The sequence below is a fragment of the Lipophrys pholis genome (assembly GCF_963383615.2).
Source record: "Lipophrys pholis genome assembly, chromosome: 2".
NCBI lineage: Eukaryota > Metazoa > Chordata > Actinopteri > Blenniiformes > Blenniidae > Lipophrys > Lipophrys pholis.
Genome location: NC_137636.1, coordinates 19190474 through 19217472, shown reverse-complemented (window position 1 = coordinate 19217472; position 26999 = coordinate 19190474). Strand labels below are relative to the sequence as shown.

The window sequence follows — 26999 nt, the reverse complement described above, 5'->3', positions numbered from 1 at the left end:
GTTAGGAGGGATTTTCACCAGAATGGCTTTAGATTAAAGACTGTATACTGCTGATGTTTTATGTGGTATTGATGGCAACAATTAATTTTTTTATTTTTTTATTTTTAATCTTAGGTCCCTATTGGTGGTAAATAGCTTTCCAGTCTGTTTGTTTGAGACTTGAAGATATATATGCCTTTCTGAACATGGAATGCTGGTGGTTAGATATGAACTTATCCTTTATGATCCAAGTGACTCCATTTGGTAACTTCCACCTTGTGTCTAGTAAAAATGGTGATATGAGGGACAGAAAGGAATTAGTACTAATTAGGGCTGCCAAAATTGATGCATTAACATAGAATAATCCATCATAATGATTAATCTGATTCAAAAGTTTAATGCAATTAACCCATCTGCAGCACAGAATGGCTCAATATTCCTGAAACGTCTCTGGCAGGGCATTCCAGGCAGTTTTTTCAAGTTGAGTTTCCGAGTTGTTCCAGTAGTGACAGTTCCCTTGGAGTGGTGGTCAGCTCATTCAGGAGCTCATGAAAAGCTGGCACTGCTGGCTTGCAAATATCTCGGCACTCCTGCAGACTGTTCTCAGTTGCACCAACATTGCAAAAAAGAAGCGGTTAGCTCTCCTCTCAGTTACTCTACAAGTTACTCTCAGCAAAAAGTTTTTAATTAACATGAACCTTTAAAGTGTCGATATATTCCCTTCTTTTGAGTCTGGTTGCTCATGCACAATGGAACATGATTAATATAGATTAAATATGAATTATATTTAATCATGATTAATCCACAGCAACCCTGTTATTAATCTTAATAAAATTTTTATTCATTTGTCAGCGTACTAAAAACAGAGGAGCCAAACATTGGCTACTGGTTGACAGCAGTTGCCAGCGATTCCAGCAACAGACAGGCCAATCTATACGCCGCCTGGATTGATTGGTGGAGGAGTCAAGATGGCTGCTGGTTCGATTCACCGTATGCTTACCATTAACCAAGCCAAGAAAAATCAAGGAATATATCTTGCCATCTATTTCTATAAGTTGAGTTGGTTGCGCTATATGAACGTTCGAACTCAACAGATGCTATCCCTGTCAGAGATCTCTGGATATTTGGGCACATTTGATGAATCTCTTAAAGCATGCAAACTAGATGACTGTATTGGATTACCTGGACTCTTGAGAACAAAGTTGTTGTTTTATTGTTTGAGGACTTTTTCTGTTGTTTTCACTTTTCGAGTATATCTGTGATCAGAAAGAAAACCTCACACACACACAAAAAAATAAACACAGATTAACATGTTATCTGAAGACATGGAAAAAGTTAAAAAGGGACATAGGAATGTCTTTCGGTTTAGACAAGTGTGGTGGAATGGTATCATAAAGAGGCAGACGTGGTTCCTGTAATAGTAGCAGTACTTCGGGCAGTGGCCTCCAAACTTGGAGAGTGGCTGCAGCAGATTCCAGGAACAACCCTTGAAGCCTCAGTCCAGAAGAGTAGGTGTTCATGAGGAATTACAATTGCAAGATGAAAGTGCTCACAGCCAGGTCGTGTCATCGGCTGTTTCTCTTCCTAGTTTTAGTCAAAAAGGCGACTCACAAACAAAAATATGATAATGAGACATTTGAGACATAAACTAATCCATCTTAACTTACCTAATATGTACTTCCTCAACACATACCGAACTTTTTCTCTTTTGTTTTCAGTCTTCTGCCGAGCTGCCATAACAAATTTCAGTTTTGCAGACACTTTGTGTGCGTGTGTGCGTGCGTGCGTGCGTGCGTGCATGCGTGCGTGTGCGCGCGCACATGTCCATTTAGTGTGTGTGTGTGTGTGTGTGTGTGTGTGTGTGTATTGATCTCAGGCTGGGCTGGGAACCCTGCTCTGTGCCAGCTTGGCTGATTAATGGGGTCGTCATGGCAATCGGACGGAATGAGGGTATGAAGCGCAGGCGGCCAGCCTCACTAGACCCCTACATGCCGCCTGGAACCTGCACATATACACACACACACACACATGCAGACACAAATTTACTTTTGATGCCTTACACTTATTTGACAGACATGGTAGTCACTCAATCCTGTTGGGCTGTCTTACTTCTGCAATAGTTTTCTCACTTCATGTTGCTCTTAAGTATTTTCTCTCAAATTTGTCACTGCATTTTAACTATTTTTCGACATGGCATTTTGTTTATTTTAGACAAGCCTTTTCGGCTCTTTGCCACTTAAGCCAAGTCCGCATAGTTTTCACCTCTTTTTTCTGATCATACTCTTTATCACATTTGAACTCTTCTGTTTTTTTTTACCTTTTTTGAGCCTTTTTTTTTCTGTGCTTTCTTCAGTCCCTACTGGCTTCCCTTCAGTGTCACATTTTTAGTCTTGCTCCATGCTTTCCCGATATCCACATCAACCCCACACTTATATCTTAATGTCATCACCCCATCTATTCCATTTGCCCTCCTCTCTCTCCAGTTTTACCACCTTCTTTTACCTCAGCCACCCTTTAACCCTCTTCCACCAGTCTCTCTTCACCCCTTGTCTCATCCCTTATGCCTTGCGCACCCCATTTCCCTCTTCCATTTACTTCTCTTTTCTCCCTGGCATCGTTCTTGCATCTCTCTTTTTTCAACCTTTTGTGTTTCCCTGCATACCACCTCCCTCTGTCTCCTCCTTTACTCTGCTGTCCTTTCCTCCCTCCCTTGGCTCTTCCAGATGTTACACTGTGGCCCTTGGGATCGCTGGTGAAGGGAGACCTTGTGTGTGCGCGAGTGTGTGTTCTCTACGTGCATACATATGTCTGAATATGGCTGCATGTGCCTGTGTGCATGCATAACATTTTTGTTTGTGAGTGTAAATGCAACAGCGTGTATATGTGAGTGTGTATGTGTGTGTGTGTGTGTTTGTGTGAGTGTGTGTGTGTGTGCTGTATTAATACATCCCATTGATCAGAGCAGGACCCCTGACAGTCATCATCCCTGAGAACCATCTGGCCGACGCCTGACGCTCCCTCACCCAAACAGAAGCTGACACCCTATTAATCTGCAACCACCATGCATACATACATGTGCGTGTGTGTGTGTGTGTGTGTGTGTGTGTGTGTGTGTGTGTGTGTGTGTGTGTGTGTGTGTGTGTGTGTGTGTGTGTGTGTGTGTGTGTGTGTGTGTGTGTGTGTGTGTGTGTGTGTGTGTGTGTGTGTGTGTAGACTAGTGAGAGCATGTGGAAGAGACTGTGTGGAAAAGGTTACGTGTGGTGTGTGCGGTAACATTTATTCTATGTTTTCAGTGTATGTGTTTATGTGTGCCTGTGCGCTGAATCCAAACTGTGCACACACATACTAACGTGTACACGCACCACTCTGCCATCCGCCAACAACAGCCGGCGCTGAAGGGAGCTGAAGGGTGCTTGGAAATTAAGGTTATTACACAAATTGAGCCATATGGTCTAAATATTTCAGAGCTGAAATTTACTAGGCAATAAAAATGGCCCCTACCTCGGTAATGGTGTAAATTACAGCTTAACCACCAGCGCTAATGATGTCCTTCTGTACGCCCCGTAACCAACCGTACATGAAGGACACATTGTTTAAAAAATACCCCAGGAAAAGCAAAAGAGAGAGAGGGAGAAGAGGGCGAGAAACAAAGAAGAAGGGATGAGGAAAGATGGGGATGGATGAAGTAACAGAAGTGAGGGAGAAGTAAAAGTGGTGATGGAAGTGTAGGGTGGAAACAAGAGAGACGAGAAAGAAAAGAGGGGCTGTGATTAATATAGGGAGTGGAGATACAGAAAGAGAGAGAGAGCTAGCAGCATGTTTACAATCTGTTAGTTTACCATTAAGAGCCCGTCAGAGAGTGTGGGACAGCAAGGGCCAGCCGGCAAACTGTGTCTGTAAGCGCGCGCGCGCGTGTGTGTGGCTGGTGGTGGTGGTGGTGGTGGGGGTGTGGGGGAGTCACGCACCCATTCGGCAGTAGGAGTAGTAGTGCAGTAAAAGGGCGTGTAGGGTTAGACGTGCTATCAGAATGCACAGTGTGTTTGTCTGCACCCATGTTGAATGATTAGGTAGGGTCACAAAAGTAATGGAGTTAAACGTGCGGTGGAGCACATACTGCGAATGCAGATTTGACTGGATATACTTAATCGCTTATGAGTTTCACTACAATATGCAATGATGCCAACAAAGTGGTTGCTGTCTTGTCTGCAGTGCAAAGACGTGAAAAACACATAAATGACTGTGAAGTGTGTATGGGGTTGGGCTTCCTCTTCACTTCAAACTTGCCTTCATTCTTCACAGCTTACATCCAAAAGCTGCTTTCATCCTTCCTCAGAGATTCAATTCAATTCAATTCAACTTTATTTATAGAGCACCACATACAACACAGTCATGTCTAGGTGCTTTTAACAGAGAGAAACTCTACAAATCACTGATGACTGGACAGCAACACAGTTGGTTGTTTGCACACCCATGATGATGAGCTACCCTTTCACCACTTCCCAAAGTTGCACTGTTGGACAGAAACCTTGTAACTGTGGATGCCAGAATGTGGAGAAATTTGTCGAAATTGGAGTAAGTGTGTTACTCTGAAGGAAGTAGCTATCAGAATATGCTCCATCGGTTACATAAATGGACGGACAGGTGAAGCAACGATACGACGATAAAGTGTAAAGTTTAAACACCTTTACCAAGAGTCCAAAAGAATGTTAAAAATGATCCTAACACAAGTACACTACCATATGCCTAACTTTTTACAGAGGAGAATAAAATGACTCATTTAGCATATCAGAAAGTCAACAGTAACACAAATATCAACATCTTACAACACCCAGAAGCCACACATGTCAACAATAAAATTGTGTCTACAATAAACAGCTGATGGGAACAACATGCATTGAACAGCAATAAATATATTCTGTAAAACAATTATTATTAAACTGGCTGAATATGCCAGAATACCAGAAGTTAAAACAATGTCAGGCCACCAAACAACCCGTTTAAAAACAAAAGATTTTTACAAGGTACCTGGAGGAAGAGGCTCTAAAGTCACCTGAAATGTTTGTGTATGTGTTAGTGTCCTTATTTAATTGTATTTATTTTGCATAAGGATTCTTTAAGTTAGCTTAGTTATTCATTAACTTAGATCTGAATTTCTGCTCCGGTGTCAGAGATTGGCATAAAGCATGGTTCAGGCTGCTGGTGCTGTAATGGTGTGGGTAATGTTCTCGCTCGACATCCAACTCCTCGATACCAACTGAGCAAGTGTGATCCACCTGAGTATGCAGGATCCCACACCAAGTCACATCCGGCCACCTTCTCAAACAGGTGTCTTGTTCTTCTACCGTCACCAGACCTCAGTCCATTAGAGCACCATTTGGATGTGTTGTGACAGGAGATTTACATCATGGATGTGCAGCAGCTGTGTGATCTATCATGTCAATCTGACATTGACGCTTTGTATAATCGATGCCTTGAAAAAAGGCAGCTCTTAAGACTAAGAGGTTCCAGCATGCATTTAGTAAGGTGTCCCTATTGTTGTGGCTCTTGAGTGCAAATTTCAGTGTGCAGATGTTTTGTAGGCGAGCAAAGCAAATAGAAAAGTTAATCATGAGGTGGAAACTCGGTAGCTTAACTGTAGTTACAGCATTACTTGTTGCTCTTAACCCTCCACTTGGTTATTATTCTACGGACCAGAGGAGAGAGGGAGTGGAGGAAGCGATGTGGGCAGAGGAGGAATCGCAAGGCTTTGCCCTTGCTCTCTGTGACACCCTTTAACAAATGAGGGAGACAAAGGAGTGGCAGAAAGAGAGAAATGCAGAGCTGAGTGCACAGAGGGTGAGGAGAGAGGGATGAGGAGGTTAAAAGAAGAGGAGAGGACAGGTGAAGAGAGGAAGGAAGGATTAGAGGAGAGGATAAGGAGACTCAGATGCAGAGTTTGTTAGGCCCTCGGCCTATCAGACCCTCTTAGTTAGAGGTCTCCAACTCTGATTGGAGGACTCTCAGCATTCTGCATAAACAGCCAAATAATCAGGCTGCAACACTCCCTCTTCTCCTCACTGCAATCTTTCTCTTTGTCTCCTCATTTTTTTTCTCAACCCCTCCCTCTGGCGCTGCACCCCACTTCTTCTTCCCTTCATTGCCGCTTTTTCTGTCTGGGGTTTCTCTGCCACCGTGTCAAATTACAGTTTTTATGTTACCCTCTTCCACCATCGTTGGCCCCTTCATTCCCTCTTCTTCTTGGTCCCTCTTTAAAGTTAGTTTTTGTATTCTCATACTTTCTCTTCTAGCCTCTGCCTTCTTGCTGTCGCTCTCGAACACACCCTCTTCCTCTCAGTAATGACAGGTTGTGTGTTATTGTGTGTCTGCCTGTGAAGGGCCTCACCATTCAGTGTAGTGCTCTCTACTCGTCATCATCTTTCGAGGAATGCTGAGAGTCTATGAGTGTGAGAATAAAAGAGTGTGAGAAAGAAAAGAGTATATTTGTGATCAGTTAATCCATTCAGCTTTGGAAGAAAGTGTGTGGGGGTGTGTGACTTGTAACGGAATCCTCGTGTTTGTGTTGGAAGTGGGCAATATTTAGTTTTTAGGAGGCCACCTTTGTGTTTAGCAGTCGGCATATTGCCCATCGACTGGTGGTGAAGAAATGAAAGATGATAAAAACATTAAAAACATGTCTCTTGGATCTAAAGGATTGTGATCTCAGTCATTGCTTAACAACTCGCAGCTACTTTTAATGCCGGTTATTAACGTCTTGTTTAATTTGTCATTTTTTCTGACCTTAAAAGTTTCTTAAATCAGATTTTCAGTTTTAATTAAACAGCTTACAGAACAGTGACTATTGTCCTCAAATATTTGTATGTACAATTTTACCTTATAAACTTACTAATAATCACTTTTTTCAGTTTATATATATATATTCTCAAATTTACGGCTTGTTTTTTAAAATTATTATTATTAATGACTAATAATCACATAAAATCCAATATATATATATATGTATGTAAAAACACACATACTCGAATATGCTGTTCCTGGGGTCTCAAGCTGCCAAAGCCAATCATAGATGCCGGTGTGAAGTGGGCATGCCTGTTCCAGACTCCTGCAGTCCCTCTCTACATCTGTGCTGGCCACAGACAAAATGCATGCCTAATGGCACTCTGTGTGTTTCTTTGTGCATGTGTATATGTGTCGCACGAGTGTCTGTATGTGTCAGGGTCTGTCTAACGCACCCTGACTAGCAGGGACACCCATGCAGGGCATTTGCAAACAGACACAACAGACACAGGGCAATTGTTCCAATAGCATTGAATTAGGCATGCACAAATAAATATGCACACACGCACACAAACTTGGCTTGAGAGCTTGGCATGGGGTGCATGAGAGCAGCGTGCAGTGCACTGGCTCACCTCAGAAACCTCTGAAAACAATTACTGCTCTCACAGGGCTGGTCAGGGCACAGCTTGTACTAATAGACTGAACAATCAAATCAAGTTGAATTGAATCGAGTTTTATTGAATTGAATCAAACAGAGATCTATTATTGTTTCTGATTATGACACGTTTCATTACACAGTGAAAATAACTGAGACATATAAGAAAAGGTTGTCTTGGGCTATCTTTCCAAGCAGCTAAACATTTTCCCCGAGAAACTCCACGACTCAGGATCCTCAGGAGCATGAAATTTATTTGGGTACTTCATTTTGTGAATCTAGGAAAACAAATACTAAACAATGTTTTACTGTCTGAAAATAGACAAACTGAAATCTAGAAGTCCATAAAGAAATCTGTTGTACTCACAGATACTGCATTTTCAAAATAAAAAAAGGGAATAATCTTGCTACTGTATTATCTGTACTGGACTTAATACAACATAGCAGAGGGGCCGGAGAGGGTCTGTGTAGAGAAACATCCCAAAGGCGAACCAGTTGGTCCCAATTCACCTTTCATTAGGCATGGTGCTTTCATGCACTCATTTTACTTCTACCTGTGTGTGTGTGTGTGTGTGCGTGCGTGAGTGCGTGCGTTTAAGAAAGGCAAAGAGAGAGAACCATTGGTGTGTACGTGCATGCATGTGTGTAGCCATATGCTAATGTTGGTCTGTCTCTTTCTCTCTGCGGGGCCCAGTGCCGGGGCCTTTGTGAGATAATCAGCATAATTCTTTTGACAAATACACATGGTTATTCTTAATTAGTATCACACACTGTCCCCCGGCTGCACCATGCCTCTCTACCTGAATATCACACACACACACTCACACATGCCGATGTACGCAGCCACACTCACACACACTTCGAGGGACACATGGGCACGGGGCTGGACACTTGCAGATGGGGGCTTGTTAGGATACATGCAGAGGCACACACATAAACACAGATTTCTGTTTATGTGCAAAAGGTGGATGTGAGAACGTGTACACTGACCCTTTTTATATAGGCTACACATGCACCGTCCAGAGGAAGCCTGCTGGAGCTCAGCTCTCACACCAAAGAGAAGACAGAATGAGGAAATAAAAGATTGAATAGATTGCCTCCTTGCCCTCAATGCTAAGTTGTGTTGAACCGTGTAAGATCCGAGAGCTCTTTAATGTATAAATTAGCAAGACCTTTTCCTGTCTCCTCTCTTTCCATATCATTGTTTCCTTCTCTCTCTCTTACTCTCTCCCTCACTCTCTCTCTCTAGCTCTCTGTCTTGTTTACACTCCCTCCTATCCCTCTTTTGTCTCTTGACTTCTTGCTCCTCTGTTCTTTTACATTTTGTATGAATAACTGGGGACTTTGATCATCTACACACACATATGCATATGCTCACATTGAATCTACATTGACACGAACCCTTTCCTTTCATATCACACATTGTGGCTCCTCACAAGATCTTCACAGGTTGGCCGTTCTCTTTCATTTCAAAAAGGTTTGACAGAGAGACCCACCATTTATTCAAACTATTTTTTTGCCTGGTTTTGCCGGTTATTATGTATCCAAATCACTCAGCTCTAACTATTGGAAAATCAGATGTTATTAAAATATAAGTGCAATATTTATTATGGAAACTTCGCAAGTACAAGGCAGCGATACACAATTTTGTCTTTGGGATCCTGAGTCAGGATTATTTCAAGGAACAACATAAGTGGGAATTTTTCTTGAAAGTCTTCTATTCATGTTGGGCTTCGTCTGGTATTTTTTGTATGTATTTTGTCTCTGCCTACATAATCCTTAATATGTCCCTTAAAAGACACAATGAAAGTGTTTGTTTTTGTGTGTGAGTGTGTATTTGCACAACATGTGCCTTCCTTAATGTGTATGTATGGGAGAGAAATAGTCATTGAGGGAGCTATTAATGTAATGTAATAGTTGTGTGTTTCAGTGTAACACTGTTTGATTACAGCCAGTCTACGTGCCTGTGTGTGTGAATTTCACAGCACTTGATCGTCAAGTGTGTGTGTGATGTAGCGAACAGGCCGTTAATGTGGTGTGTTTCAGTGATAAAGTGTTTGAATGTATTGCCATCTAGAGGCATGTAGCAGAGTCTCCATGCTCCTATAAAATCTGCCAGCGCCAGATGCTGCTATTGACAATGTGCATATGTTAACCGCTTTATAGGCCACATGCCTCACATATTTCACTGGCTTTTAAGGTAGAGAGATCTCTCATTCCCGCTCACTTAATCTGTCTCTCCCTTTTGCCACATCTATCTTTTTTTCTCCCCCACTTTAGCTTTCTCCTCTCTCTTTTTTTACTTCACTCAATCCCTCTCTGTCTTGCTCTTTCTCTCCCCTCCCTCTGTCTTTCCTTTTTTATTTGCTTCATCAGTTATTAACTCACTCCCCTATTACTTTTTTTTCCACCCTTTTCAAACTATCTGCCCTACATTGCCTTACTTACTAATACTTCATTTAATTCCACCCTTGTTCCCTTTGTCTTTTTTCTCTCTCCCTCCACCCCTTTCTCCCTCTATCTTTCGCCATCCTTTCCCCACCCTTTCTTGCTGTGTCCCTCCCTCTCCGTGTCTAGTGAGAAGTGGTGTGATTTGCAGGAGGATTTAGCTTGTGTCTAGGGGCTTATTAATCCTATTTTACTGTGGATGAAAAATATGTTGGCTTCCAGACATGAAAACATTGAATACATGCTTTCTGCTTGTTGTTCAGACAGTTCATCCTTGGTGCAACGCTACGGTGATTTGTTAGGGTTTTCATTTGATTCAGTTTGAATTGGGGTCTTTTTGATCCTCTTGCCATTGCATTGAAGTGGTTTACCAGTTAATCTCTTTACATATGCTTGGTTATGTGAAAGCAAACAGTCCTGAACAGACAGTTTTTGTCACTGCAGACTCCACGCTTGAAAGAAACATAGCCTGTGTTGTACAATTCACACGGATACGTTCTCACACTCGGAGAAACATCACTGTCATGGCTGCTTCAAAGCTCTCAGTCTTAAGCAAACACAATCAAACAGGCAATGCTACATGCTGGAACTGGGTACTCCCCGACTACCATGTCATCGCACGCCAGGGCCTTTTGTGTCTCTTATCAATTAGTAAATGGTGTTCCCACTGTAACACACAGAGACACACAACATGCACACAAACACACACACATTGCCCCTGTGTGTGCCAGGATGCTGGGCTGGGTCCCACTGCCTAAAGCTACTGGCAGACACCCTGAGCCTGCGCGTGTGTTTGTGTGTGTGATATGAAAGGGTGCATGTGTGACATAAACACTCAATCTGGAAGCTTTGAGTTCGCCCATGAGGGACAGCCGTCTGCCTGCCAGTGCCTCTCAGTCTCTGCCACTTCTCTGGTGTCTACTTACTTTACCGTGACTGAGTCTGTATGTTAAAATGTTGATATCACAAATCCCATGTTATGTCATCTTTGCTTGCCGTTGTGTGAATGTACACTTCTATTTCTCTTTTTAATAAGTAACAAACAGCTTTGTATCCATACAGGATGTTTGTGTAACTAATTTTCTCTTGCTTTATTCTCTTGTTTTGGCAGTCGACCCACTTTCCTGTTAACCGTGGCAGTTTGATGCCTTTTTTACTGTCTCCCAATCATTCTTTTGTCTTAAGCCCCGCTTCCTCTCCTATGTCACCTCATCTTTTTGTTATTCCAATTCCAACAATTCCCTTTACTTATTCTTTCTCTGTATCATCTTTTGTTCTTTTTCTTTCTTTAGGGTTCTGTCCGAGAGGCACCCGTCTACGGTCTTGAACCCTACAGCCAGTACAGTCTTTGTGTGGAAGCTGTGAACACGGCAGGTAGGATGATGATCGCTCGTCACTCATTTTAAACGTCAACAGTAAGCGTTAAAAGCACAGCTGCTGAACATCGTCTGACTCTCAGGAGTTGCTCGTTCCTCAGGCAGCGTGTCCAGTCTGTGGGTGGATGTTAGGACCCTGGAGGCCTCTCCGGCCGGCCTGGCCAACTTCACAGTGGAGCAGAGAGAGCAGGGCAGGGCATTACTGCTTAGCTGGGATCAGCCTCGTGCACCAAATGGAGTCATCATGGTACAAACAATACACACTATAAAATCACTGAACACAGATTCAAAGATGTGATCCTGTTTAGCAGCTGAAGACAGTTTAGTAACAACAGGTAAATCATTTATGGACAAATACATTTCCCACAAAGCCATTTCCAGAAACAGTTGATTAGATTGGAACAGTTTTTTACATATCCTCTTTTTTCACATATTTTCAGATAGATTCCAAACAGCTACTTGCCCACAACTGAAGATGCTTTTATCAACCATACTCTAGCAAGACACACATACCTGTTGCTCATCTTTATCTTTCTGCTGTCATTATCATATCCTACCTTCACTCACTTGTAATACCCGAGTTTCCCCGTCTTTCTTACTTCTGTCCTTCATCCTCTTTCCAGATGTATAACGTCTACAGTGAGGGAAACCTGGAGTTCAGTGGGCTCTCGCGCAGTTTTCTGTTTCGTCGTTTAGAACCATGGACCATTTACTCTCTCACTCTTGAAGCTTGCACCGCAGCAGGCTGCACACATACCCATCCTCAGTACATCACCACAGCAGCAGCACCACCTGCTTCCCAGCCGCCTCCCAGGCCTCTCTTTATTGGGGCGGACCGTGTGTCTCTTACCTGGGGCCCTCCCTCCCAGCCCAACGGGCCAATTGAAGAATATTACCTGTTTGGGAGAAGTCTGGATGAAGAGGCGAGGGGAAGGAGTAACGAGGAGGACATCAAACAAGGGAAAGTAGGTGACACTAAAAATGCAATTCTGAACATTTCTGACAATTTGCTCATTTGGAAGTTAACCCAATATTATATCCAGATGCTGCACATATAAGCAAAACCTTTTCTTATGCTTTCTTTGCTCTAATATGTCATGAAGACAGAAACCTCAAATAAATCAAATTAATTAAAATAAATTTCATAAAGCATTACTTTAAATCATTCACATTGTGTCCAACAGGTGCTCTTCAAGGAAACCTCCCCACAACAAGCTGAACCCCTCTCCTACACAGTTAGTGGTTTGCGTCCTTGGACGCAGTACGAGTTCAGTGTCTGTAGTCACAACCCGGCAGGACACACCTGCAGCCCCTGGCTATCTCTGACAACAAAACAAGCCCCCCCTCTAGGCCTTGCCCCTCCAGCACTGAGTCATCTTCAAGGCCAGCCCAGTGAGGTCAAAGTTTCCTGGAGTCCTCCCCTCCAGCCTAATGGGGTTCTTCAGTCCTACCGGATTCAGAGAAACAATGTCAGCTTCTCATTCAGTTTTGACCCTACTGTGCTCAGCTACATAGATGAAGACCTATTGCCATTTTCAACATACAGGTACTCGGTTTTATTGTTTTGTATTAACAGCCCTTGTTTCCAAACCCCTTTTAAATAAGAAAAACAAACCCTTTTTTATATATTATCTCCTTAGCTACTCGGTGATAGCCTGCACGTCAGAGGGATGCGTCACCAGTCCTCGCACAAACATCACGACTCTTGAAGCTCCTCCTGCCACAGTGGATCCTCCCACAGTGACCTCGATCACATCTGACAGTGTTACAATTTCCTGGAGTAAACCAACAATGCAAAGTGGAGAAGTGATGACGTATGTGCTGAAAGTGAACAATGAAGAAGTTTATCATGGGAAAGATCTACATAAGGTGGTGTCAGATCTGCAGCCACATACGTCATATCAGCTGCTCCTATTGGTTTGCACTAATGGTGGGTGCACAACCAGCATCAGTAGGTCCGTCGTAACTGAGGAGGCTCCGCCCACTGAGCTGCAAGCCCCGACTCTAAAGGTGTCTTTGTTTGTGTGATTTGCGAGTAAACCCTTTATGCTGTATGTGCCATTAGTGAATTTGGGATGTCAGTCCCAACATGTGTGAAAACATTTACTTTAATAATTATATTTCAAACTTAGCATTTAGTTTTTTACTAGTTATCATAATTTGGCTGATAATTGTTTCCATCCTTATGTAAATGTATATCCTGACTATATCAAAAGCCTCAGAGAATTCTCCTTTATGTGACATTTAGCCTCTTTTTTCAAAGGTTACTGGCCCAGAGTCAGTTGAAGTCAGCTGGAGACCCCCAACGCACCCCAATGGCATCATCACTGGCTATGAACTCCGTAGAGATGGTGAAGTTATCTATGTTGGCACAGATACTTATTACCATGACTTTACACTTCTGCCAAGCAAGGAGTACAGTTATGTGGTCAGGGCCAACAACAGCAGAGGTGCAGTAAACAGCACACCAGCCTCAGCAAAAACTCACCCATCAGCTCCCTCTGGGGTGGGTCTTCCCACGCTAACGCCTTTGGGACCAACCCAGGTGTGTCATTCTTTGGCTTTATGACTTGGATCTTTCAAATGCCTCCTAAAAGTTGTTGCTGAGCCTTTCTTTTGCTGTGTTCCCTTGTTTTGTTTTTTTTAACCAGGTCAGGGTAGAGTGGCCGACTCCTGCCCGTCCTAATGGGGACATTGTGAGTTACACGGTTTATCAAAGAGATCCAGTCCAGCTTACCATCAGCAGCAGTGTGTTCACCCCAGAAGACAGTGCCTTTTCTGACAGACGCACGACTCTGCACAGGCTGACTCCCTACCACAGGTCAGTCAAAGCAGATCACCGTCATCCACATTTAAAAACCTCTTCTGGTTCAAATTCCCTATATATTTTGTGTGGAATCAAAATTAAAAGCTATATATATGGAAACTATAGGCTGAAGGAAGACATACCAATGAACAAATGTAATGAAGGTAAGAGTGCCACCTCTTGGTGACAGAAACTTACAGATGTGAAGAGAATTTACTGTTGGTTTTGCTGATGCACTCTTATTGTATCTCGTGGCGATATAGACATGTTTTTAATTCGGAACAAAACTAATTTTTCATTTATGAACTTTTCTCTTATTTCCACATGTCTGCTTAGTTTTAAAATATATATAATATTTGAATACCTCTGAAAGAAGGGTGGAACTAATTCTGACACAAGAATTATATGAAATTAAATTTTTGTACAGTTTAATGTTGTTGACAAGATTTAGGTTCTATGCAAACTGTGATCACAGTTCAGTGTGAACTTTCAATGTTAAAGTTGTTTGAAGCACTTGTTTGTTCGACATGTTGTTGTTGTTAATGATGATGTTGTTTTAATCAGTTATTCCTGACAGATTTTTGCCTCTGTGTTTATGTACAGGTATGAGATGAGGTTGGAGGCTTGCACAGTGCTTGGGTGCTCTTCTAGTGACTGGGCATCTATACTCACGCTGGAGGCTCCCCCTTCTGGTCAGACAGCGCCATTGCTAGACCTCCAACCTGACAATCATACCAGCCTTCAGACCAGCTTCCTACTCACCTGGTCTCCTCCAGCTCAGCCAAATGGCAGAATCCTTCATTATGAGGTTCACCGGAGGCCGGATGACAGTACCGAGACCCACAGAAGTGATGCAACAACTGTAGTCTGCAAGAATACCTCAACTACATGTAAAGATAATGGACTCCAGCCGTACACTGTATACCAGTACCAGGTATAACACCATGTACAATTTAGTGTACAATAGTAGCACTAACATATAATGTTGTTCCTTTTTTATATCAACAAAAGTGATTTATCCACATTTGAACGACTGGGAAGCTTTTGAGGCTTTAAACATTTTGGAATATTTCGACTAACAACACAGATCATCACCAGGTTTAAATGTTATAGTGAACTTTCATATCACATCACTCTTTAGTAAAAAATAAAGAGAAAACTTATATTCTTTTTGATGTCAAGTTTAAAAAGCTATAAATTTGAGAACTATATTACCAATATGAAAGTTTCCAATACTGTAACAGTCTGCAGCAGACATGCAAACAGTTATATTTTTCTTACCGTGAAACTCATTTACGGATTAGACCAATAGGCCTGACACATCCGAGGATGCATCAACTAATATGGCATCTATACTTTTCACACACACACAAACACACACAAGCCCAATCATCAGGCGAGTGTTAAATGGAGCGGTCTATATTCATGCTGCTGTGTTGTGCATTGGTACACTAATTGACAGGTTAGCCCTTTGGAAGCAACAATAACATTAGCATTCCTGCCTGTCAGACATATGAGCTAAGGCCAGAGAACCAGTATAATTGATTGAGTTTGCCTGATTGTGGTGCCGTCTTTATTTACGAGGGTCCTAATTTATGACATGAGGAGGGAGGGAGGGAGGAGCTTTGGGAGATGACGAGCGGGCAACAGAGCCATTAATCACTGGGCCCTCTGAGCACCCCACTTCCTGATTACCAGCCAGCCAATCGAATTAACTGTTAGCCTCCTTGGTAACAGAGCTTGTATTGGAAAGACCTTTTAATGGTGACCGCTACACGTCCCCTGAGGATTTGCCAATAGGGGATGGGGGGGGGGGGGGGTACATGGACAAGGTGGCGTTGTGTGTGTGTTGACTATGACCAGTGCTTGTAAACATGTGTGAGTGTGTCTGTGTGGGACAGCAAAGAAACTTATATACACTCATGGATATTTCAATTAAAGTTATTTCCCATATGACTTCTCGCTGTTGTAAAACACTAAGTGATGTTTTCTCAGTTTGTATATTGATCTTACAGTCTGTGGACCTGCCCACTCACCTGCCTGTTTGCCTTTACATCTGTCAGCCTGGCTTTATTTTTATTTAGCTGTTAATCTGTCTGCCATCCACTCCGGCCCCCATCCTCACACACTCTGCTTTTCAGGCGTACACAAGGACGAGTCAGTTCGGTTAGCGCACCACAGCACAGAGAGAGAAATCATATTAGGCTAATTACACTGGGTCATAAGCGCCTATTGACAGCTTTATGCTTAGTTTTAATTACTGCCCACTTTCACACAACTTAGCCCCTTCACCTCAAGTAGATGCACCCGCCAAGTAGATGGATTGGCCTATCAGAGCACTCGCATCCTGTCCGCAGTCCAACCATCCAATAGAAACCCTTAAATACTGTCTGGAAGTTTCCTGAAGTCGTTTGTTGCCATGGCGGCTCATTTGCTTCCATGGAAGCTAACAGGGTGTATTTTTATTTTGTGTCTAATAAGCCAAATCGTGGCCCAATGGGAGAGGAGTGGGCAGGAGAGGAGAGAAAGCAGTAAAATGTCTGTAGATGATATAATGTTGAGGAGATGAATCCTACCTTTTAGCACTGGATCAAGGGCAAGGTGAACTGGCCTGACTTTAGCTTTGAACTTTTTCTCTCTGTTCTCTATGTGGCACAAACTTCTTAATCAAGACCAAAATCTTGCGTCACATTCAGGCTTTAACTGTGTTGCTATCGGGGGGAGAACATGTCTGTTGCTGGGTAGAACTGTTTTATTGCTGCAGTTAATAATTTTGTTTGACAGCACAAGTAATTTTAATTAAAACTGTTTAAAGCAACAAGTCACGTTACAGCTCCTGCGCAGGACGTACCTGTGGTGCAAAAAAAAACTTGCTCCGCTGCTGCTGTGTGCTTTTGTTTCTCTGCTTTCTAAATGGGCATCCCATGTGCTCAAACTCCCAAAGTATTTGTCACAAGTTAAGGCTGACCAGACAGAAAGTTCAATTGACTATTATCACAATAGAAATATTTTCTCACATAGGAACATACAGAGGAAGCCGATGCTGAATTCAGTCAGTCATTTTCAGGTGTAAGTAGTGTTCACTAGCATTCATATTTTCACACATGCAATACAAGTTCTGTATTGTTAAAATCTTTATCATGAGTGGGCACATGTACTCGATGGCCTGTCCTTCCAAACTCCTGTCATTTTCACATCTTGATCAATAAATTCACATCAACATTTTAACTTACTATATTACAGTGAAGTCAGAAGACTTCGATGAACTCTTTACATTTATGTGTCAGCTTATCAGGACTTCACCCTTTTCATGAGGGAAAGATTCACATGGATGTAGGAATCCAGCCTCTGAGAACTGCAGAGTTTGAGCTTTAATTCACCCACAATTATGACACGGTTTCCTGATTGCATCAGAGTTGTGTAAGGAGGGATTAACAGCTGTGGAAGTAACAAATAACAAATACTCACATTACTGTTGGCATTTTGCAGTAGTTGTATTTTCCCCAAGTCTGTTTTTTCTAACAATTTAATCAGTATTTTTGTAGTCAATAGGCATATTCTATTAAGATGATGTTCCGACTTTGAAACCACTTTGTTTACAACTTATTTTTTGTAACGTTGCATAAACTTTTTATTTCATCTAAAAGGTGAGACTTTAAAGTAAATATTTTATATGACTAGACTTTATCAAATGAATGGTAATGACCACGCATAACAAGCATTCACCAATGAAAAGTTAATAGTAATTGAGTACTTTTCCTTGGATACTTTTAACAAAAGTACTTGCAATTTAGTACACTAGTAGTAATGTAGTTCTACTTTGGTATTTCTGTATAACTTCCAGTATTGTGAAATATTATGATAAAGGAGTATATGAATTATAGATTAAACATTTTTAAGATAACTTCAATATTTCAGATTTTCTTCGTTCCTTAGTTTTTTACGTGATGGGTTGAAAGTAATCTTGTATTCATGGGTTGTGGTTTATGAGATGTTGGAAATATCAGTTAGCTGTGCGCAAAAATAGTGTCACCTCCTGATATTGTATTGAATACTGTTATGAAATACCGTGGAGGTCTAAAATAAGTCAATCTCTCTCTTGCCCGGAATGTGTGCTGAACCTATATGTTTAGGTGCAAACACAAAGTGCATCACAAATCTGGCACATCGATGAAAAATTCAAAACAAAAAAACAAAACAAAAAAAACCCCAAATGAATGTGTTATTAGCAGGAAAGCTTTGGTTTCTTTTTGTGAGGCGTTGGGGTGGAACAGTGATGCCTCCTCAAATGATCTCTATTAAAAGCAGCAGATTGTTTTATCCCTTGCTATTTATTTTTCTTTGTGGAGAAACTCCAACTATAAAGTCCTGAGTCTTCGAAAGATGATAATTGGTGTTTGTCCTTTCATCTGTTAAATTGGTGTTGAGGATCTTTCACTGACGGAATAAATTTATTATGTCTGTGAAATGTTATTACAGAAGAAGTGAAGGTGTATTTAAATCAAAACAAGAGTGACAATTCTTCAGGCCATAAATGTATTCTTGCAGTATTGCAACAATTTCAAAGTTAAAAGAATTGGTTTTATAGCCCACGTTTAATTTGTATAGGGGGATTGTTGACATCAGAAATATTTCTGTTTATTAAGCAAAATCTCCGCAGATTTTCCAAAGTTAAGCATCCTGATGCCTACTGACTCAGGATAACTGCATGTGTATGGCACTAACATTTTCTTTAAGGATTCGTCAACAGAAACAGAAGTAGAGATTATCTGCTAAACCCAGTTTGTCTGTCTGAGCAGATTCATTTGAATTTGTGCCACATAATCACAAAATGCGACCAAGTACCGCTTCTTTTTTTTCTGGTTCCAGCTTCTCTTCTTTGTGTCTTGTCTTTCTTTCCTCTTTTCTTCCTTGCCTTACTCCTCTGATTGTCCATCCCTCATTCTTCTTTCCCCTCTTCCATCGCAGTCCATCTGCGCTGTCACTTAGATCAATCAGTCTGATTGATCACGGCCTAATTGACTATTATTGAGGTTAATTCAACTCTTAACACACTTGCATGCACACGCATGCACGCTCGAATCTCACAATCATAGCCACAAACAACAAACCACACACACCAACACACACTTTGAACACCAAAGCTCAGACCCATCCATCTGCCTTCTGCACTACTTCTGACAGGCTACAGATGACTTACACATGCAAATATCCACCCTGCCTGACCCTGTGCTGTGTACACCCTCTAATTATACCCAACACCAGCACACAAACAGGATTACTGTGTGTGTGTGTGTGTGTGTGTGTGTGTGTGTGTGTGTGTGTGTGTGTGTGTGTGTGTGTGTGTGTGTGTGTGTGTGTGAGAGACTCCTTGATGAAGGTGAAAGGTAATTGTCATGCAGATATGTTTGTGCTGGTTTGCATGGTGAAAAGGTTTCAGTCTTTATGATGATGGTAGTTTTGATAGATTGACCGGTGAAATGGACTGTGGTCCTTATGGTTGGTGTGGTGGATGCTGGGTAATTAAGAAAGGTCTTCATCATTAAGAGTTCATAAAAAGCATCCAGAGTCCAAATGATGAGCGAATGAAGTTCTGTGTCTGTCACTTTTTGCACCAGGTGTGGGCAGTGAACTCGGCCGGCCGTGCTGCCAGTCCATGGGTCAGTGGGAAAACAGGCCCAGCACCACCTGAGGGCGTAGGCCTGCCGCTTTTCTTGCACGTTTCAGCAACTTCAGCAATCGTGAAAATCCATCCTCCAGCCCAACCAAATGGAGTTGTCAGTCTTTACAGAGTATTTTCACTGGACCACAACAACCACACACTGGTAAAGTGTCCAAAGCTAATAAGTACTCCTGTTCCTCTTGGGGCGATTGCTTGCCTTTTCTTTATATTCACCTGCTATTAAACATAATTGTATTGTCAAAACTTTCGTACATATGACTCTGTTCTCTCTCTGCAGCTCTCAGAGGGTACATCCCAGAAACAGACTCTCCACGGTTTGCAGCCGTACACCCATTACTGGGTTGGAGTAGAGGCCTGCACCTGTTATCAGGTAATGATAATTAAGTACATTCTGTAGAAGATTGCATCACTAGATTGGAAACGCAAGCTGTACTCTTTTCAAGACAGACCAGTGCTTCCAAATTACTACAGCAAATCAGCACAAATAGATTCTCCGTAATCTTTACTGCTCGCTCCCGGGAAATATCTTAAGTTGCTTTTTTATTAATGTTTCTGCCAGTGCTGTAGCCAGGGCCCGCTGAGTGAGCTCCACACTATGGCAGCCCCCCCGGCCAACCAACCTCCTCCTCGTCCCATCACCCTGACCTCCCGCTCTGTCCAGCTGGAATGGGACGAGCCTCTGGCGCCTAATGGAGTCATTGAGAGGTGGGGAGGAATCTTGAAAAGCAAGACAAACACGTACACCAGTGCCTCACCTTCTCCAACTCTTTCACTCTTTCCATTAAGCTGTGAGCTCCATCTCAAGTCGCTCTGCCCGCAGCCCACACAGCCTGTGCCTCTCCCATGTGAGGAAGGACCAGCAGAGATCTGCTTCTTTGGCAAAAAGAGAAGCTACAATGTTACAGGTGACGTCACAGCTACGTCATATTTGAAGCTACGTTCAGAAACACTTCACGTTGTGTGGGAAAGTGAGACAAAAATATCTGAAATTCAAGAACTGATCGACAGAGACAAATGGCCACGATGATACATGCAGTGTCTTTAAAATATATTACATCAAGTTGTTTGGATTGTTGAAAATCTGAGTTCATAACCTTTCTCAATAAGAATTACAGAAGCCTGTAAGCTTTCTTTGAGGTAGGATAGTAACTTCTATAAACTGAGCCTTTGTGTTAACTGTTACTGACGTGATTAAAACGTGCAGGTCTGCAGCCGTATTCCACCTACGAACTGAGAGCTGCCTGCTTCAATAACATGGGCAGCACTGCCTCCAACTGGACTACCGTCAGTACACTTAGTGAAGGTAACAGCATCGTTCTTCAGTGTCTCTCTCACCCAGTGTAAGGAGCATAAAAATGATTGACAATTCAAAGTTTGGGTGATCCCACTCTCTGTCTCTCTCTCTCTCTCTCTCTCTCTCTCCTCTCTCAAAGCCCCTCAGTATGTTTCGCCCTTCTCTGTGGGCAGTAACCTGACCGTCATCTGGCTCGACTGGACGGGGTCGTTTGCCCTCAATGGGTACCTGAAGGAGTACAGTGTGACTGAGAACCAGCTGAGGGTCTACACTGGTTTCTACAGCTATCTCCATGTCCCACGCACATCACAGAAAAGTGAGCTCTTACACTGTTTTTTGGAGGAACAGAAATGCACCAAAGCACATGGAGAAATACACACGAGCAAAGTCAAGCAAAAGCCTTGTGTTCTGATTTTATACAGAGAGTGTCGTGTTTCTGCAACAGTATGTGGAAATATGAAAAGCTGATATTTCACACAATCATTTGGTCATATTACAATTAACAAATGAACAGAAAAGGTTGGGATGATGCGTGAAATGTAAACAAAGAGAAAAATGGCATGCTATTCTGATTAAGTATTTTATTACATTTGAACATGAAATATGTTAAAATTAAGATATATTGTCATTTCATTTGAAATGTATTTGCTGATTTTTAATTTGATGGCAGCAATTTGCCTCAAGAAGGGTGGAACAACAGGATTATATGTTTAATCATTGTGCGGCATTCTTGTCTTGTTGTAACAGTAGTCAGTAAACATGTGGGACGAGAGGAGACCAGTTACTGGAGTTTGGAGAGATAAATCTTGTCTCATTTATGTCTGATGTCATTCTTGTCCTTCCTGCGAACAAGAGGATGTTTTCCCATACAGCAACAATACCTTTCCTTTTGAAATGCAGGCCAACCAGATCATCCATCACCAATTTTGTTGTTATATATGCAATATTTTATGTATGTGTGTTTAACACAAACAAGACTTTTCCTGAAAGATGCTTTAAAATATGTTTTTTCTTTCTTTTAGCTTATAGTACTTGTGTCTTTTATCCAGCTTAAGAATATACTGGATGCATTTGTCCTCACATCGGAACCACTGAAATACACAATTATTTAGGTTTTCTTTTCTTTTTTTAATTGATAAAGACATTTTGGAACATGTGTGACTTTACTCTGGGTATACCTGAGTTGGAATTCCAGTTGTGGCATCCAGTGTAATAAACCAGCCAAGTCCAGGAAGCAAATAGTGAATTTCTGTTACCATCCCTGTATAAAAGAGCAACTAAATAGACATTTCACTAAAAGCCTGAATGTGCTTCAGTCCTCTTTAACCATTTTCTTATGTAATTGTAACCGGTAGTGTTTTCTTTGTCAGCTCTGTCCTTTCAGGTGACCTGTACCACTGATAGTGGCAGTGCCAGCACCCCAACAGTCAGATACAGCCCAGCCACAGGCCTCGGTAACACACACTCCTCTCCCCTCATTCTGTTGGTGTGACTGACAAAAAAATAAAAATTTCGAACAAAACAAATTGAAAAAGAAATGCAGCAAATTGACCTGAATTCAAATATATAATTTAACTTGTAATTTGGTGGATTTACGTGTCTTGGTGCAGACCCTGTTGAACCTGAAGATGGGCAACAAGGTGTGAACATGTCAGCCACCCCGGTTTACTCTGAGCTCTGGTTCATCCTGCTTTTAGCCCTGCTGGGTCTGTTTCTGCTGGCAATACTGCTGGGCTTTGTACTACAAAGGTAATCTAGTGCAGCAGACAGTTCGCGAAAGGCTCGGGGAAAAACAGCAAGAACAAAACTTTACTGTCTCTTTCAGAGCATTGCGGAAGAATCCTTCAGCCAGAGAGCGCCCTCCGCTGGTCATGCTTCAGAAGAGCAGAAAGGCCAGAGGAGAGACTTTTATGGTGAGAGAGAGTTTGAAAGGAGACACTGATGGTAATGTAAAAAATCAAGGCTGGAGATTATTACATAAATCTAGTTTTATGTTCAATTATTTGTAATTTTGCAAATTTTACATGCAGTACATTATTTAGTTTTTATTTAACGCTTAGAGAAATAAGAATATTTGATGATACATTCAAATTTCATACGAGTCGTCTTTCTTTAAATGACTTAACTTCATTTTTCTTTTTCATTTCATTTCTTCATAAATCTTCTTTTTGCTGGCAACTAATGCTAATCCATATGAAATATTCCTGTTGTTGCTTTTGTCTTGTTGCTCCTTCTTGCTTGTTGTGGTATCTATCTCTTCTGATTGCCCTCCTGCCTGCATCGCTCTGTTCTTCTGTCTCAGAGGCCCTGTCCTGAGTTGTGCTCTAAACATCACTCTGGATCTGTGCTCCTCCCTGATCGTCCTACAGTAAGAGGATTTTCTGTCGTTGCTGTCCCGGCCCTAAATGTGTATTTTGCTGTTCCCCCCTGCAGTTTGACACTGTAGCAGACTGTGTTGAGATCAGCAACGTAATACTTAAAAGCTACACTGTGTACACTGAGGTATGGGAATGTGAATGTGAGTTGCCACTCTGTGCATGTGTGCTGTGTTTGTGCATGCATGCTTTGCTTGTGTTCTCAACACATTTTCATGCAAAGACAATGTGTAGCATGTGTGAAGGTAAGACGTGTGTTTCTTTGTCATCAAAACAATTTTATTCACCCCTGCATAGAAGCAATAATAAAGGTCTGCCAGTGAGAATTGTAATGTACTGAAAGCCATCCTCAAGTTCTTTGTTATAAACCAGGAGGAAAATCAGGTTACATGTTTGTTTGTTTTTTGTTTTTGTTTTGTCATTTTTGTCTCTTTCTTATATATGCCTCAGAGATAAACCTTGTATGATAGTGCCCCCTGTTGAACGTTTGTAATAAAACAACACAATAGTGTAATAAAACAAACAGACACTGTTTACCTTCTTACAAAATGCCCCACAGGCCACTGATTTCTACATATTCTCACTTTGAAGAATCACAGTGTAGACGTTGGTTTACTGGGCTGCACTGTGGTTTGTGGGCGGCGCTCTCACGTCACATCGAGACTATCCCCAGGTTTATATACTTACTTGCAAGTGCAGATTATTTTTCAAGTACTACAGTTTCCTCCCACAGTCAAAAAACATATCTGACGGGAACTGGAGTACCTAGATTGCCAGTTATTGTGAGTGTGAGTGGTTGTCTGTCTCTCTGTGTTTGTCCCGTGATTGACAGACGACCTGTCCATGGTGTATCCTGCCTCCAGGAAGAGTAGGCTGTGGTTCACTTCAGCCCCCAGGGCCCAGGATTGGATAGAACCGTTAAACTTTATTCATCTAGTTGAATTAAAGAAATGTTGTGGGCTGTGTGAAGTTTTTGAAATATCATGAAAGCATATAAAGAATACTAAATACTAGAGTTCTGTTTCTCAGGGGCTGACAGACACGAAGATCGTCAGCACCAGCTCGAGGTACAATCCCATCTCAGTCCTGAGGGTTCCCAGCCAATCAGAGCTGACTCAGGCCTACTCCCAGCATCCCCTGCACCGCAGTGTCAGTCAGCTGATTGACAGGAAGTCCCTGATGTTGGAGGAAGGAAGCTGGGACAACCCACTGGGACATGACTCTGGACTGGTGAGGATGAAACATGTTTGTGTGAGTTTGATTTCAGGTTCAGAAAACTATATGAAATCTACTTATTATAACTGAGGAGTCAAATTAGGTGAAGGTGTAGCGGGGGTGAGGGAGGAGCGGTCAGCTGAATCTGAGTCAAACAGTATCAAGGAAAATCTGTTCTTAGTTTGTGTTTTCATTTTAAAAAGTAGATTTGGATAAATTGGTACAAATTCCTATCTGGTAACCCAAAGAAAATTGGTACGCAGTCAAATTTGGGTCCTGACTAATAGTTTGGGAAACAGTAAGCACATCTGAGTTGCTGTGCTTTACGTGTTGCAAACATTGCTTAACTGAATTACACCAAGTAATCTCACATTGTTGCCATGTTCATGAAGTCACCAGTGTGGTCAAAATAAACACCACAGAAGAAATTAAGAACAATGGCAGACCTAAGAAGAAGAATAAAGATAAAATATCTGATGATATAATATTTTTTCATCTAAAACGGCATCTGATGATCTGCCTCTCACCCCTGTAACAGCAGCCATCTCCGCTAAAGGCAGAGTCCATCTGCATCATCCTTTCAGTAGTGTTGAATATATACGCTGTCATGAAGAACACACTCATTTTGGTAAAAATATCACAAAATGTATAATAATTGTTGCAAACAGGCTGAATGGACTGCGCATGTTGTTTTGTACGTCTGCCAGTGCGCCCTGTTTGTAGGTTGGCTTGCTTGCTGGAGTTTTTACACATGAAAACGTTTTAGTAAATCAGACCCCAAACGTCTCTGATTTACTAAAACTGCAAAAGTGAGAAAGGTCTATAATAATCATCACACAGGATGTTGTCCCTGCAGCTGATCTTATCCACACATGATGAGATTCGCTTTTTGTTTTCTTCCAGTACGACGAAGACGATGAGTTTGTGGATGCCATCAAGGCCTTGAGTTCTGGGAAAAAAGAGCACACCACTTTCACCGACACCCACCTTTGATATGTGATTCCTGTGTGCGTCAGGTATCACAGTCACCACTCAAACGTGCAGTAAAACATTCATACATCTATTGCAGCTTCATCAGAGGAGGCTGGAGTTTCAAACAGTCCTGTAATGTTTGAACCGTGATTCCACCACAACTACTAGAATAATCATTTCCATCGGATTGAACACTCCAAAACAACTGCTGTCTGATCGTAGTGTTCTTATGAGCAGAGAACCACTGACCATGTAGGCTGTGACACAGGGAGCTCCCCCATATTGACTCCACAGCTTGAATGTATCCATCTGTGGTATTTACCTGGTGTGTTATGTAAACCATGTGCAGATTAAGAACCAGAGCAGCTTTTTGGAGGCTTTCTGCTGAGCTTGTGCTTATTTATGACTGATTATCTCTACTTGCCAACCGTTAGTAGTTGTTATTTATTTAAAAAAAAAAAAAAGAAGAAGAAGAAAAGTGCAGGTCATTTGACTAGTAGGTTTAGGTGTTATAATCCAGATTCATCAGTCTGGATGTGTGTTACCATTCATCATGTCTTCTCCGTCACCCTGTTTGTGCCTGGTATTAGTTCTGTGGTCGTAATGAACATGGCCTCGGTGTTAGTTTTAGTAGAACCAAATGCCAAACGTTTGTTTTTAATGTGGTAAATGTGGCTGGTAATCACAGGTGTGCCGTCTGATTTTCTTGTGACTTTGAAAGCCCAATCTGAGATTTAATCTGATTGTCGCACTTCCTGTAAGTTTAGCTCAAAATAAACTGGAGACGATGAAAGTGTTCTTTGCCTGTAGTGAAGCTAAATGTCAGAGGTCACTGTTGTTTGTGGTTCATCTCTTCATCAAGTGTACAGACAGCTTCGCAATGAAAAAGATCTTAACAATGTCTTGTTTGCTTTTTTTTTCATGTGGATTGAAGCTTTGATCATATTTGGGCGTAAAGACAGTATTTGCCAGTGAGCAACTTTTAAGTGTAACATTGATGGGTTTGAAATATTTTTGTGTACAATTTTAAAGCCTGCTGTATTATTACAATAGTCCTTTTGTTTTTTACACTGACAGTATTATTTACGGTGTTGTACAAAACAAGTCTTATTTATAGATGAGTCACTGATTAATGTATTTTTCTGGGAAATCATAAAAAAAAAAAAAAACTCAAAAATATTTCTCTATTCTTGTGTTACTTTGTCCTGACTCAAAACGTGTTTCAAATAATTACACATCAAGTTGTAAACTCCTTTTTATTGTAACACTCTATAAAATAGAAAAATTAACAAAACTCATGCATGTTGTCGTTTTATTTTTTTTAATTATTGACTGTGTTGTGAGCTGAGATTCTTATTAAAAAGCAGCAGTTCAACAAAAATGACACTTCTATGTACCAGTTCTGATGTTTAAGCCACGCAC

At 41.6% G+C, this 26999-nt stretch overlaps 1 protein-coding gene across 1 annotated transcript in view; it reads left to right on the top strand.

Annotated features, from left to right (window-relative positions):
* ush2a (Usher syndrome 2A (autosomal recessive, mild)) overlaps positions 1-26731 on the top strand; it is a 204730-nt gene extending 177999 nt beyond the window's left edge. Inside the window, exons 73-92 of the mRNA XM_080458072.1 lie at positions 11149-11230; positions 11334-11479; positions 11856-12197; positions 12417-12778; positions 12873-13242; positions 13496-13777; positions 13884-14053; positions 14642-14972; positions 19657-19863; positions 19999-20091; positions 20281-20426; positions 20508-20626; positions 20926-21024; positions 21155-21331; positions 22386-22469; positions 22626-22764; positions 22841-22928; positions 23318-23383; positions 24420-24620; positions 25509-26731. Of these exons, the coding sequence (XP_080314198.1) occupies positions 11149-11230; positions 11334-11479; positions 11856-12197; positions 12417-12778; positions 12873-13242; positions 13496-13777; positions 13884-14053; positions 14642-14972; positions 19657-19863; positions 19999-20091; positions 20281-20426; positions 20508-20626; positions 20926-21024; positions 21155-21331; positions 22386-22469; positions 22626-22764; positions 22841-22928; positions 23318-23383; positions 24420-24620; positions 25509-25598 (3594 nt within the window). The 3' untranslated portion in view covers positions 25599-26731. The remainder of the gene's footprint in view (positions 1-11148; positions 11231-11333; positions 11480-11855; positions 12198-12416; positions 12779-12872; positions 13243-13495; positions 13778-13883; positions 14054-14641; positions 14973-19656; positions 19864-19998; positions 20092-20280; positions 20427-20507; positions 20627-20925; positions 21025-21154; positions 21332-22385; positions 22470-22625; positions 22765-22840; positions 22929-23317; positions 23384-24419; positions 24621-25508) is intronic.
* Positions 26732-26999: the final 268 nt, after the last annotated feature.